Below are 16,823 nucleotides of genomic sequence, written 5' to 3'. Positions count from 1 at the left end.
AGTTCACAGAATTGTGAATTTTAAAAGTAAAAGTTGTAGGATAGTGCCTCACATCTGAATGTGATGGCACGCGAGTAGGATTTGTGCTCACAAGCCACGCTGAACCCCCGATTCTATGGAGGCTGTGGTGTGTGCCAGTCTGCTTGCTGACGTAATTCACACAGTAAGACGGAGAAACAAAAGCGAAGAGAATCGAATACAACGTGCCAGTAAATAAGTTCTTAATAAGCATCACCAGGCTCTCACCTTCAAAGCATGTAAGCAGACTTAAAAGTGTCCCGAAGAATTCTTATGGGTAAAAAAGTGAAATTATAGCAACGAAGATGAGAAATAACTGGCAATTTTACCGAGTAAGTCTCCTCTGAATGTTCTGCCGGTGCGCCAATTTGAATGATATGATAAGCCTTTTGAAAATTCATTGTTGCAGTAAAACCTCGCTACAAGAGACACTGTTACAAGAGACATTTGAATGAAAGTGGTTTGGTTGATTTTCCTATGTTTGCCATGTTAGCAGCATTGCATACAAGAGACCTTGGTTACAAGAGACACGTTTTTTGGCTCCCTTGAGTGTCTCTTGTAAGGAGGTTTTACTGTATTTCCTCTTTCAAGAGAGTCGGTATGAACACAAAAATGTTCACGCAAGCATATTCAGTCTGCCTATCTAACCCTCCACAGTGACTCAGTAACCAAGACATGCTGCTGAGCCCAGGGACAACGTGGGTTCGATCCTGGCTGTGGTCGCTGCTTTTCAGATGCAGGCGAAAATGCCTCTGTGTCAATATTTCGGTGCACGTTAAGATCCCCAGGTGGTCATAGGGAATCCGGAGCGCTACAATGCAGCATGCCTCGTATAGTCCAGGTGTAGGTAGCATCGTTGTGTTAAACCCCATAATCAAATCAATCGATTAGTGTGCTTATTTAATGAGAGGTAGGGCTGCCGGGTCTTCCAAGAAGTATGCCACCACCTTCATCTGAAGGATTCATTAGGAGCCAAAGAACTCTCTGGTTTTAAAAAGGCGATGCCCGTAATTACCTTTTAGCGGTCAACGTTTAAAAAAAAGAGCGGAAATTTTATGAAGTAGCAAACTGTATCAAAAATTTTATTCATTTCCAATGTTACGGGAAAGCAAAAGCAACACGCCATTTTTCACCTCTTTTGCTGCCTCCCTACATCCCGTGAAATGCCTGAGCATGTAACTGAGGACTGAAGTGGGTTCGATTTCCGACCGCGGCAGACGCTTTTGTGATTGAAGTGAATAGCGGAAACGCCTGTGTGTTCAAGACTTCGGCACATGTTAAAGATCCTCAGGTGGTCAAAATTGATCCGAAGCCTTCCACTACGGTGCGCCTCATCGCCTGTGTAGCGTCGGCGGGTCAAAACTCATAATCATAATGTAAAAGTTGGTTCAAGGGTTTGGCGGGATTTTGAGAACATTAGGTAGTGAGTATTAACCCTTTAATGCCGGAATTATGAAATAGGCCGCAAAAAAATTTCTTTTTTTGTGTTTTGGCTTTAGACAGACACCGTGATTGCATTCCACAGTTGTATTATCTGGGATGCAACTTAACCGCCGACTTTTAGGTTTGTCGCGAATTCGCGACAACAGGCACTTAGGCCAATATCTGGAATGCAACTTTATCGCCTACTTGGTCCTTATCGCCTACTTGGGCCATCCCTTTGTTTGGGTTTTTTTGCATTGCAAAAAGATTGGTCTGCTGTACGATGTGATGCAGTAAGCTGTCATCAAAAAACTCTGAAATATTCAGTAGGTGCTCGCACAGTGTCTCTTTCAGGAAGAGTGATATTCCAGGATGGTATTTCCCGCTGTTCTTGACAGTCTTTTTTTTTTCACTTCCCTTTCTGTTTGGCAGAGGCAGTTGGCAAAGGCACCACGTCACCGTTTTCATCTTCACTGCTTTGACGGAAGCTCTCCCAAGGGCGCAGCTCGTGCTTCTGCATGAGGATCGTAGTCAACATCGTCGTAATCACTGTCACTAAGTCAGCTATCGTCACTGTTATCCTCAGGTGGCAGGCGTGTGCGAAGCCCTTTTCTTCCATACAGCGATCTCACATCCATACTCGGCCATAAAATAAAAAAAAAACCATCATACCTGCAGTCACCGCAAACTGCCTAAATGGCCGAATGTCGCGAATTCGCGACATACCACGAAAGCAAGAAGCATGCAACAACAAAAGTATTTTTCAACAATGTAACACCTCTTGGGCAGTCTCCTGAATGCGTGCAAATAGAAAAAAAAAATTGGGGGACCTTGTACTCTTTATGGTTAGACAGAAAACGACGACGAAGTGAGAGCTGTCGCACGTGGCGCGCGCAGTCCGCCAACCGATGGACATACTGAGTTTAATTTCCAATACCTTATACGAGATGGCGCTACAAGTCTGGAGCGCAACCACCACCTCTTTGCCGCAAACACATCACAGCCGCCGCTGAAGCCAGCAAGGTTTCGCGAGTTGGTTGGCCAGCTTCATTCAGTATGTCGCGAATTCGCGACAACCGGCATTAAAGGGTTAAAAAAAAAAGCAGTGCAACAAGTTTCACACTGGGCCGGCAAGTAGCTGTGCACATCGGTGTGTTTTGAGTCACAATAGACGAGACTGAAATCAGCTAACGTGACACTCATATTTGCTCACTGGATCTTCAAGACCCCTGTGTAGCTAGTGTGGAGAGAAAGAGAGAGGGCTGCTTCGTAGTTGACATCGTAATTGCGTGTAAGGTTCTCGACACAACACATTTCCGTACTTTACTGGCAACACGTTCCACTGCACCCATTATACTTTTCAACAGACAATCCAGTGTTTTTTTATTAACTCTTTTTAATAGGTTTTTAGCCGAGATCAAATTTTTACAGCTTCTGTCATGTCGTGCATAATCACATCGTGGCCCTACGCACCAGTCATCGAATCCTTGAAATGTTCATTTAACTCCCGGATTGCAGTTGTTTTACGCCACTTTCATCTCGTTTTTGTTTTGTTTTGCCGTCTTGCCATCATCATCATCATCTGAAAATTGGCTAGCGGACTACTATACTCGGGTGCAAGTTAGGAACGGCAATAGAGCTTCATGTCGTGTATTGCTCCTCCAAAGCGACGAACCCGGATGTCAACACACGCGCGTGTTTTGAAACGAGATTGCGCTTAGCGTGTGCCATTGTCTTTTTTCTCACACCCAGTCTTTTTGCAATCGCTGCTGAAATTTAAAGGCAGATTAAGTGTAAGAAATCGCGAAAACGGCTCGTGTCACGTTCAAAATACTTGCAGTAAGGCACTTTTTGCACCGTGCGGAGTAACGGCCGGCTGCGGTGATGAGGCGCAGATGCAACTTCCGTTGTCCTTCTTAAAAGTTGTCCCCGAGCATAGCGTCCACTGGCTGATTTCTACGCCCCCTGTCTTGCTCTGTGCGCACTGTCGGGTGACCTCTCTTGGTGGGTGGCCCAGGGTGGTGCGGCACCGCGAAGTGTCCGAGGCCAACGTTGACCGCAAGGACCTCCTGCGCGTCGTGATCCGCGAGGAGGGAGGCACGCTGAGGGGAATCCGGGACGTGCCGGTCTTCCTCAGGGCCACCCGCCCGCCGCCCCCCGCCGCAGGTACGCAGGTCACCATTCCCCTGTGGCTACAAGCCCACCACCAACTGCTTCACTTTGAACACTCCTGCTATTGTTTTGAGCAACTGACTACGAACTCCTCATCCTCAGTAGCCCAATGGGTGGAACCACAGGTTTTGCGCAAAAGACCCGGGTTCAAGCCCTAGCAGGGCCAAACTTCTTTGTGAGATATGCGATTTTTTTTTTGCTGTAAAATATTCTTATGGCTCAATGCTATGCATTCGTTAACAAGGGTGGTTTGGTATATTTTAGATCTGTCTAAGCGGGGAGGGCCACTGCTCTTAAAAAAACTTCTTTAATTTTGAAGTAAACCGTGTGAAACGTGTCAGTCCTGCTGCTTTTTCCCCACTGATTTCAAATGTGGCATTATTTTTTCAATTGGTCAATTAGTTCTCGAGATAATTAGAGAGAATTAGCCATTTTGGGGGGAACAATAGGCAAAATAGTGTTGGCCGCAGGACTGCAATCTTTACATTTTCCAACACTATGAACACTGGTGAGTGCAATAAGAGAGTCGGTTTTTTTGTTAAGCACAACTTGGAACTAGTTTTACAGCTCATTAAACTTTGGTGTTTGAAACGGGCACTCAAAATGGTTCCTTGCCACTGGTGCCACCAAGGTTTAATGACGTTTAGAATTAGTTCCAAGCAGTGCATCACAAAACCGATCCTGTTATTGTACTCACCAGAGTTCATAACATTGGAAAATGTAAAGATTACAGTCCTGCGGCCAACACTATTTTGTCTACTGTTCCCCCAAAAAGGGCTAATTATTTATACTTATTCTGGAAACTAATTGACTGACACAAAAAAATAATGGCATATTTAAAATCAATGGGGGAAAAGCAGCAAGTCTGGCAAGTTTCACAGACTTTACTTAAAAATTTAAAAACTTTTTTAAGAGCAGTGTCCCCCCTTAAGGGGGGAGGTGGGTCTTTGGACAATTTTTTTTATTTTTAGTGCCAGCTTGATGAAAATTGGCAGGCTTGAGCAGTTTTTTATGCTGATTTCAAATATGTAATTGGTTTTAACATAGCAGAATTTGTTGAAGAAATACAGTGATTTGAAATGAATTTATTGAGGCATTTCTTACGGGGGTTTAGAGCTATTTCGCTTTATCAAGCTCAAAGATGAATTATATGGACATAATGCCAAAGGTCCACTCTGCCAGGCTATGCTATTTTTATTCATTTCAAAAGCTTTTGCAAAGTATGAAAAAAGTGAACATTTCATACCAACAATCTATAAAATTATTTCATCTTTACTCAAGTTTGCTTATAGGTGAACAGCGTCAAAGTGATAAAAATAGCATAGCCTGCTAGATCAATTCAATACGAATACAATGATACCAGTCTTGTCATCCTAGCTCAAGAGCAACATAACAAAACCCCCCGTAAGGTGGAGCACGGTCTCGCAAAAAAAGAAACTGAGAAAAATGCATTTGAAGTTTCCGATCATGGTAACTTTTGTTACAGCACAGCTACAATAACAAAAATGGCATCACTGTGTAGCTCAGTTCTTTATGAAGAAAAGCACACTAAGTATGTGCCTGTACCACAAAAATAAGCATAAAATATTCAGCGTAAAGCCAAGAATAATCTCTGAAAACGGTTAGAAAAAGTAGATTTTCTACTAATAAACTTCAGAAACCAGATTTACTATTTCCCAGCTTATTCCAGTGCCTCTGAAAACTACATACAAGCCCACACATCACATACTGCAGTCTCTTCTGCTACCTGTAATGCTAAAGCACAGCAGCCAATGAAAAAGTGACATTATTCCGTTATGCTTTTCAAAACTAAAGCAAAGGCGTAGGTGAATTGCAATTTTCTAATCAACGCTAGGGCTGTACAAATAGCATCACCTGCTAGAGAAATTCAATACGAATGCAATGATACCAGTCTTATCATCATAGCTCAACTGCAAGATAAAAAAACACCCCGTAAGGGGGAGAGGGATCCCTCAAAACTAAAAACTGCAGGGCTGTAGCTAGATATTGCAATTTTGTGATCAACACTAGGGTTGTACAAATAGCATCACCTGCTAGAGCAATTCAATACGAATGCAATGATACTAGTCTTATCATCATAGCTCAACTGCAAGATAAAAAAGACCCCGTAAGGGGGAGAGGGATATCTCAAAACAAAAAAACTGCACGGCTGTAGCTGGATATTGCAATTTTGTGATCAACACTAGGGTTGTACAAATAGCATCACTTGCTAGAGCAACTCAATACGAATGCAATGATACCAGTCTTATCATCATAGCTCAACTGCAAGATAAAATAGAGCCCGTAAGGGAGAGAGGGATATCTCAAAACAAAAAAACTGCATGGCTGTAGCTGGATATTGCAATTTTGTGATCAATGCTAGGGTTGTAGAAATACAGGGATGAGACAGCTGCGCATATTGCGCAGTTCTGATACAAATGTGTTTTCCTGCGCCGGGCTGCTCCAAAAGCTTGAAATACGCAAAAATTGCGCCAAACTGCTCCAAAACAGTCTGAGCCAAGGATTTTAACGCTCCCGTCAGTTTCAGTGGGGAAAAATACTTACTGACGGCATAATTTTCCAGCACCCCAATGGTGATGCTGTTTGTAAAGGTTTAATTGATTGATCATTTAATAAAAAACCCGCATAAATTTTCCCCGAGATAGTCTTTTTGAAAGTCACAATGTCGGGTTGCACATGTTATATTCTGTGAGATTTTAAAGTCTTCCCATCCAAAACCATTGCAAGGTCCTAAAGAAAAAATACTTATGTGTACTGAGGCGACAAACTACTTGTCCAAGTTGATGAAAAAACAGCAATACGGCAATTTTCGGAGCACCGTATCTCCGGAACGACATCACGGGGCGCCGCCATCTTGGTGTGGAGAAGGTTAGGAAACATGGCTGCCGAGCGAAGAAGTTGCTCGTGGTTCAGGCAGAGTGCTCTTCGCCGATTTCTACCATGGTTTTGGTTATGAAGGTGGCTTGGTTTACACTTAGTCGTTTGGTCTGTTGCGGGAAGTTGCGCGACTCGAAAGCCGGGGGTTCATCAAAAACAACGGGGTACACGCGATATCGTCGAGTTTCGGCCTTGAGTGTGAGGCGCGGTGCGTGCTTGAGGGGAAATTTCGGACTTATTGCGGTGTTATAAAACGCTGAGTTATTGCTGCCTTTGACAGCAAGCTTGCAAGCGGCGAGAATGGGACGATCGACACTGCTGAAGTGGCGGCGCAGGCTACATCGCCGCAAAATGTTCAAGCAGTGTCCGATAGCGGGACAGGCTATTATTACACGCTAGTAATAATAGTTCATCTATCTGAAGTGAAATTTAATGCCAAGAGGGAGGGGGCTAAATGTACCAACATTACTCAAATTACGATCGTAGTGAACGTGCACATTGGGGATTGAAATGGGAGGGCTGGTGGGGTGCGACGACTGTCACCTCGCTTTTCGCAACTTTTGCCGTGGTTCTGTGCGGAAAGGCCAGTGTGGGATTAGAAAAATAATAATTTCTGCATTCACATGCTAATAAAAATGCTTTGCAATTGCTTAGTTTTTCAATTCGACATTTCCAACGGCACTCCACGCTATCTATGCATAGAGCCTCAGAATTTAAAAATGGTTTTTGAAAGGGTAGTGGAATAGAAAAAAACTTTATTGAAATGCTGTTTCAGTGTTATGTACGTTCAAAACCGATTAGAAAGTGCACTTTTCTCCCCGGAGTTGCCAAAAATGTGATTTTTTAGGCCCCTATAAGGTGACATGATAAATGTCGTTCTTCTGCTCCAAATCAAGGTTCTTCTGCTCCAAAATCGAGATTTTGCTGCTCCAAAAACTGCTCCCAAATCTGATTAAGCTGTCTCACCCCTGGAAATACCATCACCTGCTAGAGCAATTCAATACGAATGCAATGATTATCACGAATTTATCACGTCCAAGTCCATGATGACAAATTCCATGCCACTTTCCGAGCTTTCGCTCGCTGGTTCTCTGTCCAAAAGTTTGAACTTGCATTCTATCGCCGACTGCGACGCCAAACGCTTCTTCACATCCTCCGCATGTTTAGCACGCCCGGCAGATTCACCAGCGGTTTAATACACGGTGTCGATGCGGTCCTGATTGGCCCTCGAGGAGCCGGATGACGGTTCGTTGACGCCTGAAGCACTGCAACTTGCCATGGCCGGAGATTCCGAAAATCTGTCTCAGACGCAACAGGCGATATCGTCCCCATGTCCCACGCGCGATCTGCCGCTTCCCGCACGCTTGACGCGTAATTTTTTTGGTGCGAACATCTCCCGGTATTGTAGCACGAAAAAGAACTCGTTGCACCAAATTACAGCAGCAGAGAGAAAAAGACACGATGAGAGAAACTACCGTGGAGGCGAACGCGAGGAAAGAAAAACAAAAATACAAACATAAAAGGCGCCGGGTTCGCCGCGCCGCCCAATCAGAGACGCGATACGAGGGGCTCGTCTCGCGCGCGCGCGGTCTGGCCAATCAGGGGCTTGTAAGTGACCTTCCGAAAAACGGCGAGAGCGAGGGCCCTCGCCATGCTACGCCATTTTGAGATATCGCAAAATACGCACAAAGAAACCACCTTCAAAACGCGTCCAAGATGGCTGCCGCCAGTCGTCTCCTTCGCGCATGGCACGCGCGCAAAGTTTAAGCATTTCTTTCCCGATTTTCGACAATTTGGGGTCGCCGTCATGTTTACAAAGTTGATTTTTGGACCCTTTTCGATCGAATTCAGCGGTGAAACTTTTAGAGTAGGTTCTTGAAGTTACAAAAGCTTCAAAAATGTATTTTTCTCAAAACACGTTTTTTCGCGATTTTTGGTAATTCTAAGACCCGCGTCTCCCCTTAAAAGGGGGGAGTGAACATATGAACACAATTAACCAACTGCTTCACACTGGAAGTGCCTGGTTTGTATAGAGGGCAACACCCTTGTCTATAACACAGGTTTCGTACTTATAGCGTTATCTTGCCTCGGCCGAAAAACATTTGAAGAAAACTATTGTGTCATTCTGAAGTCTTGACAATATGTTTTGACCTCAATGTCTTTTGGGGCAAGTTTGAGTCCGCAGTTTTGAGGGATAACCGGTTGAAGTAGAACTCAGTGTTATAGACAAGGGTGTTGCGCACCTTACCTACCTTGGAGTGGAAGATCACCACAAGTGCAACCCTGGCGTCGACTTGGTTCTCTGAACTGGGGAGTTCAGAGAACACAGTTGCATAGTTTGTACTTGCGCAGTCTGTACTTGCTGCGTTGTTTAGCACTGGAGGCTCGAGTGAAAGTGCAGAATGGTGTTGGTGCACTGCAGTCGAACCCAACTATACTGAACCCGCATAAATCAAATTATTGCATGTATTGAAGACTTTTAACATCGTCCAAGAAATCTCATTCAGAAGTATGGCGCTGTTGTACACTGACACATGTTCACTGGCACACTCGATATTTCTAACACCGTGCGGATAGTGCCCCTGCAAGTGTGCTTCTCTCGGTGAGGTTCTGTTGGTGACTTCTTGTGCGTGCTGCTGCGCCTGTTGAAAGAAAGGTGGCAGCGCATAACTTGGGTGGCCTTCAACACCTGCTCACAGCATTAGGCAGCATGGAGGCTAGCCGCGTGGTAACGCGAAAACGGGGGGTGATTGGTTCCAAAGGAGGAGGGGTAGCCAAACGGAGGCTCTCCGTTTCTGCATGCTTGAGCGGTGACCACCCAGTGGTGTCTCTGTCAATGCGGAGAGACCAGTGTGGCGTGATGTGCAATTTGATTGCAGCGCAGTGTCGCGTGTTTCGGCACCATGGTCACGAAAGAGGAAACTTTAGACTTTGCGACAAAGACGGACATCGTTGATGGGTGGAGGCTGGTGAAAAGAAGTTGTCAGTTGCAGAGGCATTCGAAATTCTTTACACTATTTTCGGGTGCAATGCTGCACAGTAAAGCTGATGTAACGGCGAAGGCAGCAGACCCTAGTCATCCTGGAGTGCGTCGTGTGCATGTTCCTGCTATTGATTCCGCAAAGCGGCTCCACTGTGGCTCCAGGGGACAGGTGTTCTGACACTGAAGACGATGGTGGTGAGAGCCTTTGGAGTGAGTTTAAAGAGCTGTCAGCATTCCCATGCGCCATTCCAGACAGTGCAACAGCACTTGAGGACGACGTTCAAGCTGCGGCGGATAGCAACGGTGCGGGGATTGTGGCGGACATTGCCAATTGCCTACCTCATCTGAACTTGCGTCAGCATCCAGCATGGCTTGCTGCAGTTGTGGTGTGATGAACGGCGCCGGACTTCGCCATTCAGATGGTACCAATAAGCTCGGAGACAGTTGGCTGAACTTCATTACGCAGAAAAAAAAGCAGGCGCAGCTCGTAGACTTCCTTCTCGCTAATTATAGTGCCGTGTTCATGGTTCTGTGCTTCATATTTTCCGTGCTTTGAGGAGCGAATCTGTAAGCTACCGCTTGTTACGGTCCCGGAAAGCTCTCTGGGATGTGCAGAGCTACTAGATAAGCTTCAGATGTGCATAGTTTAAACTTCAAATTATGAGTATACTGGAATAAAGTCTATGCTCGTTACAGCGGATCTGGCAACAACGGACTTTCGGTTACAACAGACCATTTCTGTTGGTTTGTCTGGTCCCCATGCATTTCACATGGAGTCCACTCCACTCATAACGGACCCGGCTAGAGCAGACTATCGGCTACAATAGACTAAATTTTTGGCGATAATTGTTGCAACTGAATGTTTATAGCGGACTTCCGCGGGGCTGGCACCCAATACGCTTTTTTGTTTGTTTATTTTGGCAAGAAAACTGTTATGTCTGGCAACATTGTTGGCAGCCGTGTCGTTGGCGCCGCCAAGCCAGTGCCAGTGGCTTTTTTTTTTTTTTTTTTGCGATTAGTGGCATGAGCGGCAGGGTAGCTGATTTCACTGTCGGATTAATGAAGTGTAATTAACGTTGTCGAACATGGGGAAAAACAGGCCGACATCGCCAGAAGTACAGGCCTGTCTAAGCAGACGGTCCGCTCTACCGTCAAGAACAAGGCCGCTGCCGATAAACGTGACTCGGGTGAGATTGAAAGCAGGGCTATCGAATACTGAATTCTTGCAGATAGGTGCTGGGCCATCAGAAGCCCCCATCTCATTTGTGTCAGGAGTGGTGCCGTTATCTTATCCTTTGACTGGGCACAACGCCACTTGACCTTGGCAGGTATGCCTCGTGCGCTTGCATTGATCGCGCTTGTGATCAAGATAAGATTCAAGACTAAACACGACAACATTAGTTTTGCTTTTAACTTCGAAGAATTGTAGAAGAAATACTGCAATGGCAGCTGCTCACAACGCATACGTGACAGCGGCGTGCCAGCAGCAGGGTACATTCGCACGATTTCAACTGGATACTGATTGGCCGTAGCACCGGCTTCGCGAATAGGGCCTGTGCCTCGCGTAAAGACGACCAGCCACATTGTTATCATAAGCGAACAATGGTGTCCATCTGTGAGAGTGCTCTTGTTTATTGGAGGTGGTGTGGGCGCACGGCACACGTTTTCAGTAAAACTAATGCCCTGAATGTATAAAAAGTTACAGATAGCTAGCGTTATGCTTATTTTATTGTAAAATGAATGTTCAAACCCAGCCGCACTGAGTGAAAATTTCGTTGAAGGAAAGCAAGCCAGGCTAATGGTTCGTCGTGGCGAGGACGTAGTTGCATTGACTTTCATGGCCAGCTGATGGGGGATGGGGAAGTTGAAATGTTTCGTTGAAACAGAGTTCGTTGGGGCGGGTTTTGACTGTATTGCATTTTGCATTAGTTTTGCTTTTAGGCTCACCTTTCTGCTGAAAATGTCTGTCCCTGGTCGTCATAGGTGATAGTAAGCACTCGCTTAGAATGTGAAAGCATTAAATAGCGCATTAAGTGAAAAACCTGGCGCTGCCATCTGGGACAGCGAAATGCCTCCTCCTCGACCGCTTGTCTTTGAAACGTTTCATGGTGTGAGGCATTGCATAGCATTGCAGACCGCGGGTGAGGTAGGGGAGCGAAAGAATGCAGCTGAACGACCTAATAGACTGCAGCTGAATTGAACTTTGTCGACTTTCTGAATGCATGGGGGGAGGGAAAGAGCAGTGACACAGGAGACAGATTGCAGTCGTTCAACGACCTAAGACTGAAGCCAACTGTGAAGTGAAACGTCTTGAGCAGAAAGAGACCTCCAAGAATGTTAAGAACAGCGCATCCCAGTTGCCAATCGGATATTAACCTTTTCGTGACCATGCCTATTCCCATCGATAGTATGTTACCGGTGAATACAAATTCAAATTTTAGCGCTCGCCAAGCGCTTCTGGACAACTAATGCTATCCAAAGGGTAAAATAGGAAGTATTTCATCAGTTCTGCTTTCGAGTTTCTTTTTAAAGGCTGTTCGCAGTCGGGCACACGTGGTTTCAGTTGCGGCGTCAATGCCGCTTGCCGATGCTCTACGGGAACGGCGAATGTCGACGGATTCCAATGAATCTGAGCTGTAGTCTCTGGATGATGCTAGCAGCAAAGACACGTCAGACGACTTCGATTCGTCAGGCTTCAGCGCGAAGCTTTTTCTTCTTTCTTCTTCTTTTTTTTTTTTTTTTTGTGCAAATCGCTGGTGGGTGTCGCTTTAGTGGAGTGCTTATACAGTAGAATCTCGGTCATACGAATGAATCTCCAGGGGTGACAAAAATATGCATATCACCAGGAAATCCGTATCATCAGAAAACTACAAAAAATGGAAACGTGCCGCGCACGCGACAGGCGGCGGCAACATGGCGTCGGCTCTTGCCGTGAAGAGGTGCAGATAGGATGAGCGACCGCTTCTAACCTTTTGTTAAAACGCAGCTCAAGGTGTTAACAAAATTGCTCATGCGGGGAAGGAGCTGACAGTATGGGAGAAAACTGCACTATAAAATGTCTTACGCGCAAAATATCTGCCGCGGAGGTGGCCCAGCCAGCTCGTGCGAGCGCTTCGAAATTGCCGCCATGAGGCACACGTCTCCCGATTGGCGAAGGCGTGAGGCTCCTCCCACAGCCGTTCGCGACAACCGAGGCAGAAGCTGGCGCCGGGCGGAATCGTCAACGCGGGCGTCGAAAGAACGCGCTCATCGCCGATGCGACGCGCGCACACGAACTCAATCAACTCGAGCGTGAACCGCATACGATTCGTGTGCGTCGGCGTTGCACGCGCGTTTTTTTTTTTTTTTTTTTTTTTTTAAAGCTCGGGTCAGATTCTACCTCGCGCGGAAAATTACGCGCGACTTGCGTGGCAGTGGGAGGAGCCTGCCGACTTGCGCCAATGGGGAGGCGCGCTCTTCATGGCGGCAGTTTGAAAGATCTCCGGCCAGCCCGCTGGCCCCGCCGGAGGTGTTTAGGCTTACCACGGTGGCGGATATTTGATTGACGCTTTCCCTAACCGCGCGGACGATGCTCGTTTTCGGCCACATTATCAGCTCCTTTACTGTACAAGCAACTTCATTTGTTCCTTAAGTGGCATCTTAAAGAGCTATCAGAAGCGGTCGGTCTAGCTACCCGTACCACTTCGCGGCCGGTGACGCCGCCAACGCCGCCGCTTGCCGCACCGCACGCAGCATGCGGGTGGTATTCGCGGCGGCGTCAGCGCGCCTGGGGCGAGCGCGGCGCGTTTTCGTGAGCAGAAAACGCTCCACGTGGTTCACGCTTCAACATAATCGACGCCCAAGTGGCGCAGGCAACACGGCAAGGCGACAACTTAGAGAAGTGAGGAATGCGGAGAAGGCAAAATAGCGAGGGCAAGCGAGGTATTCACCGTCAGAAATGAGGGAACGCATGATTGCCGTGGCTTATTCAAAAAGTGTAATACAAAAAAGGAAGCTAGAGGCACCCGAGCTGCATCCAGCGGAAACGAAAGGTACAGAGAGGAGATCGTAGCGGGAGATAAAGGAAGGGAGGGAGAAAGAACAGGCGCCGAGAGGGCGTTCGGAGCAGCACCTCTCCTGTCGCTATTGTAAGCACCCCACAAGGAGGACTACCATGAGCGGGGAGGACTAATGCTTTTGTGCCCGCGCGCAGCCAGGGCCGCACGGCCGCACAAACTCCTGCCTCCCGTCCACGCCGCAGTCGTCTGCTCGCGGCTCGCGTGTTCGTGTCACTTGCACCGGGGTGATAAATGCGTACGGATCATCCGAATTTTTTTACGTTGCATACAGTGCATTTTGGCCGGAGAATTTTGAAAATTCGTATCACCGAGATTCCGCTGTAGTGCCGTCAGGCAGTACTGTAGACAGAGCCTAGAAAATGTGCACTAACGCCCTTCGTGTCCCTGCAGCTCCCCCCCGCCCAGGAGACAATGCGGCGGAGGCCCCCGCTGCTGGCGCTGGTGCCTCCCAGCAAGTCGGTGGGCGTCGGTGCAGTCGTGCCACCATCAGGGGTGGCGGGGGTGGTGGCTACCAGGTGGCGCTGGTAGCAGCCCTGGCGTGCCTGGTGGCCCTGGTGCTTCCACTGGACGACAACTCCGACAGCAGCAGTGGCAGCAGCCAGCTCCTGCTGCGGCTCAGCCACCAGCAGAAGCTCGTCGCTGCCTACGTGCTCGGTGAGCAGGGGTGGACATCTGCGCGTTCCATAGCCCGAGTTCCGTATTTTAAAAACAATGATCTTTCTTGAGCTACTTAAAGGGGAACACTGCTCTTAAAACAGCTTCCTTTAATTGTTACGCAAACTGTGTGAAACTTGTCAGTCTTGCCGTTTTTTTTCTCACTGATTTCAAATAGGCCATTATTTTTTGAGTAAGTCAGTTGGTTACCAAGATAATTGGAGATAATTAACCATTTTTGGAGGAACAGTGCAGAAGACAGAAAACTGTAATCTTTATATTTTCCAATACTATGAACCCTGGTGAGTGCAATAAGAGAATTGGTTTTTTTGGTGCACTGCTTGGAACTAATTTTACATCTCATTAAACTTTGGCGGCACCAGTGGCAAGGAAGCCTTTCAAATGGCCATTTCAAACACCAAAGGTTAATGAGCTGTAAAATTAGTTCCAAGCGGTGCATCGAAATAGCGGTTCTCTTATTGCACTAACCCAGGTTTTATTGTAATGGAATATGTAAAAATTACAGTTTTGTGACTAACAGTGTTGTTCCTCCTATTGTTTCTCCACAAATGACCAATTATCTCTACTTATCTTGGTAACTAACTGACTTACTCAAAAAATAATGTCCTACTGAAATCAGTGGAGAAAAACCAGCAAGGCTGACAAGTTTCAGAGTTTACTTAACAATTAAAGGGAGCTGTTTTAAGAGCAGTGTCCCCCCTTAACCCTGAAAATTTTGGTCTGTCTGTCTGCCCACCCCTCCATTCAGCCACCCAGGCAAAAGTTAAAATGTATGCTTGAGCGAGAAGTTTAGTAGGGACCGTGCAACAGGACGGTTGCGCCATCTCGTGGGTACTTCCCAAACTACGCAGCGGGCAGTCGAGCAGATAACTGTGGGAAAGTTGCGCAAAGATGGCAACTTTGCGGTGTGCACACGAATTGTTACGTTGTGAACTGTGCAAATACTTGCTGTAACTGTCCTCTAGAAACGAAGTCCTTTAGATTTTTAGAATGTCCATCCATTCATGACCAGCGAACTTAAGAGATATGCCATGTGCGTCGTGTCAAGGACATTTCATGTCATTTCATTTATTTACTCTCAAGGCACTGGGCATTACAGAGAGGAGTGGGACAACAAATATCAAACATAAAGTAAAACAAAACAGCAGGACATGGTTGTTCACGTTTTGTTACGTGTCCATGTGCAGGAGACGAGTGTGAATTGTTTTTTTAACATTGTGCTGATGGAACCAAATGCTAATTTGCGAACAGGATACGACTATGCAGTGCTTACTAATGTCGACGGATCTAAGATCTTCATCACACACGCCTGCAAATTTTCTTACCAGCCTACCACAATAGCTCAAGGGGATAGCCCAAGACAGGAACTCCAGTTATAAACTTAGTCGGTTTGCTGTATTTGCTGTTTATCAGGTAATTTTTCTTGTAAGACAATCCTTATTATAACTGCTCAGTCAGCACTGTGGCTGCTGAACTGATTGCAGTAGACCCCACTGCTCTTTTCCGGCTGCTGCGTTGTTGTTGTCTAGCCCCGGCGCTGCTCACACAGAGTCCCATGTATTAAACTCCTCACTGTTACGTCGTGGCTCAGAGTGTGTTCCCAGATCATTTGTCGCAATCTGACATGACACTCCGAAACCGCCCGGGCAACATGCGCGGACCGCCATTTTGACATTTGACGAGCCTTGGCCAGGCTTGGCTACAGAACTGATTGCTTGAAGCCACACGTTGGTGCGATTCGTTACCGCTAGATGGCATTATGTTACTCTATGCTATCACCATCATCACTGTGCTTAACGTATTAAACGCAGTCGACAAGCAGCCAGCGCGGAAGAGAGTGGGCATCGCTAGGAGCCGTGATTGCCATGCGTGGCGTTTTCTAGCGATCAGAAAAGGCGGCAATCCTACATTCTCAGGTTCTTGAAGGTTTAAAAGCCAAAGTTGCAGAAATACTTCGTTGCGAGTCAACGCTACACTGTTGTGTTCATTTTTGAAGGTTTCCTTACCACTGCGTTTGCCTGGTTCTTACGTTGTTGTTTTCCCAGTCTGAAGAAAAGCGTATGAACGGGGTTCTACTGTAATAATTGGATGAGAACAACTTGTGGGTTAACAATATTGGCAGCTCATTCCAAGGAATACACGGCTGGAAACAATCATGCAAGAGAGGGAAAAAAGCAGTCGATCACAGCACTTAACCTGCCCTGACATCTGTTGATTGCATATTGTTTTGCCTATGGGCAATTCACTAAGCGTAACAGCAAGCATACGTTTGCTCTTGTGCACACACCTGAACAAAAACAGGAAGGGCGGCAAATTGCCAATTTCATTTTTAGAGCACTGTGCACGCAGCAGATGGAGTACCACGAAAGACACAGTAGCCACCTCTTTCGAGGCAATTTCCACGTGCGGTAAATACCTTTCTCGCTGAGAGCCTTGTTGATGTCAACTGTCAGTTTGTTAAACCAGCCTCATGAAAATATAAGAAGCACATGTTGGTTCCCAAGTAAGGAAGAAGCAAGAAGAAACCAGCGTGCGTTAATGCTTCGTTTGTACCAAGTTTTTATGTCAGAGGGGCTCTTGCTTCAAGCAGTTTCACT

General features: G+C 46.5%; 1 protein-coding gene across 3 annotated transcripts in view; it reads left to right on the top strand.

The window, feature by feature from the left end:
* LOC144150983 (uncharacterized) overlaps window positions 1-16,823 on the top strand; it is a 34,060-nt gene that overhangs the window by 12,095 nt on the left and 5,142 nt on the right. For 2 of the 3 annotated variants that reach the window (XM_077682286.1, XM_077682284.1), the window contains exons 4-5: window positions 3,458-3,606; window positions 13,942-14,205. In XM_077682286.1, coding sequence (XP_077538412.1) covers window positions 3,458-3,606; window positions 13,942-14,205 — 413 coding nt within the window. The remainder of the gene's footprint in view (window positions 1-3,457; window positions 3,607-13,941; window positions 14,206-16,823) is intronic. The other variant, XM_077682285.1, reaches the window with a different exon arrangement.

This window comes from Haemaphysalis longicornis, unplaced genomic scaffold (assembly GCF_048455015.1).
Source record: "Haemaphysalis longicornis isolate Haplotype H1 unplaced genomic scaffold, Haemaphysalis longicornis Haplotype H1 scaffold_88, whole genome shotgun sequence".
NCBI classification, from domain to species: domain Eukaryota; kingdom Metazoa; phylum Arthropoda; class Arachnida; order Ixodida; family Ixodidae; genus Haemaphysalis; species Haemaphysalis longicornis.
This window is presented reverse-complemented; position numbering and strand designations above follow the sequence as displayed.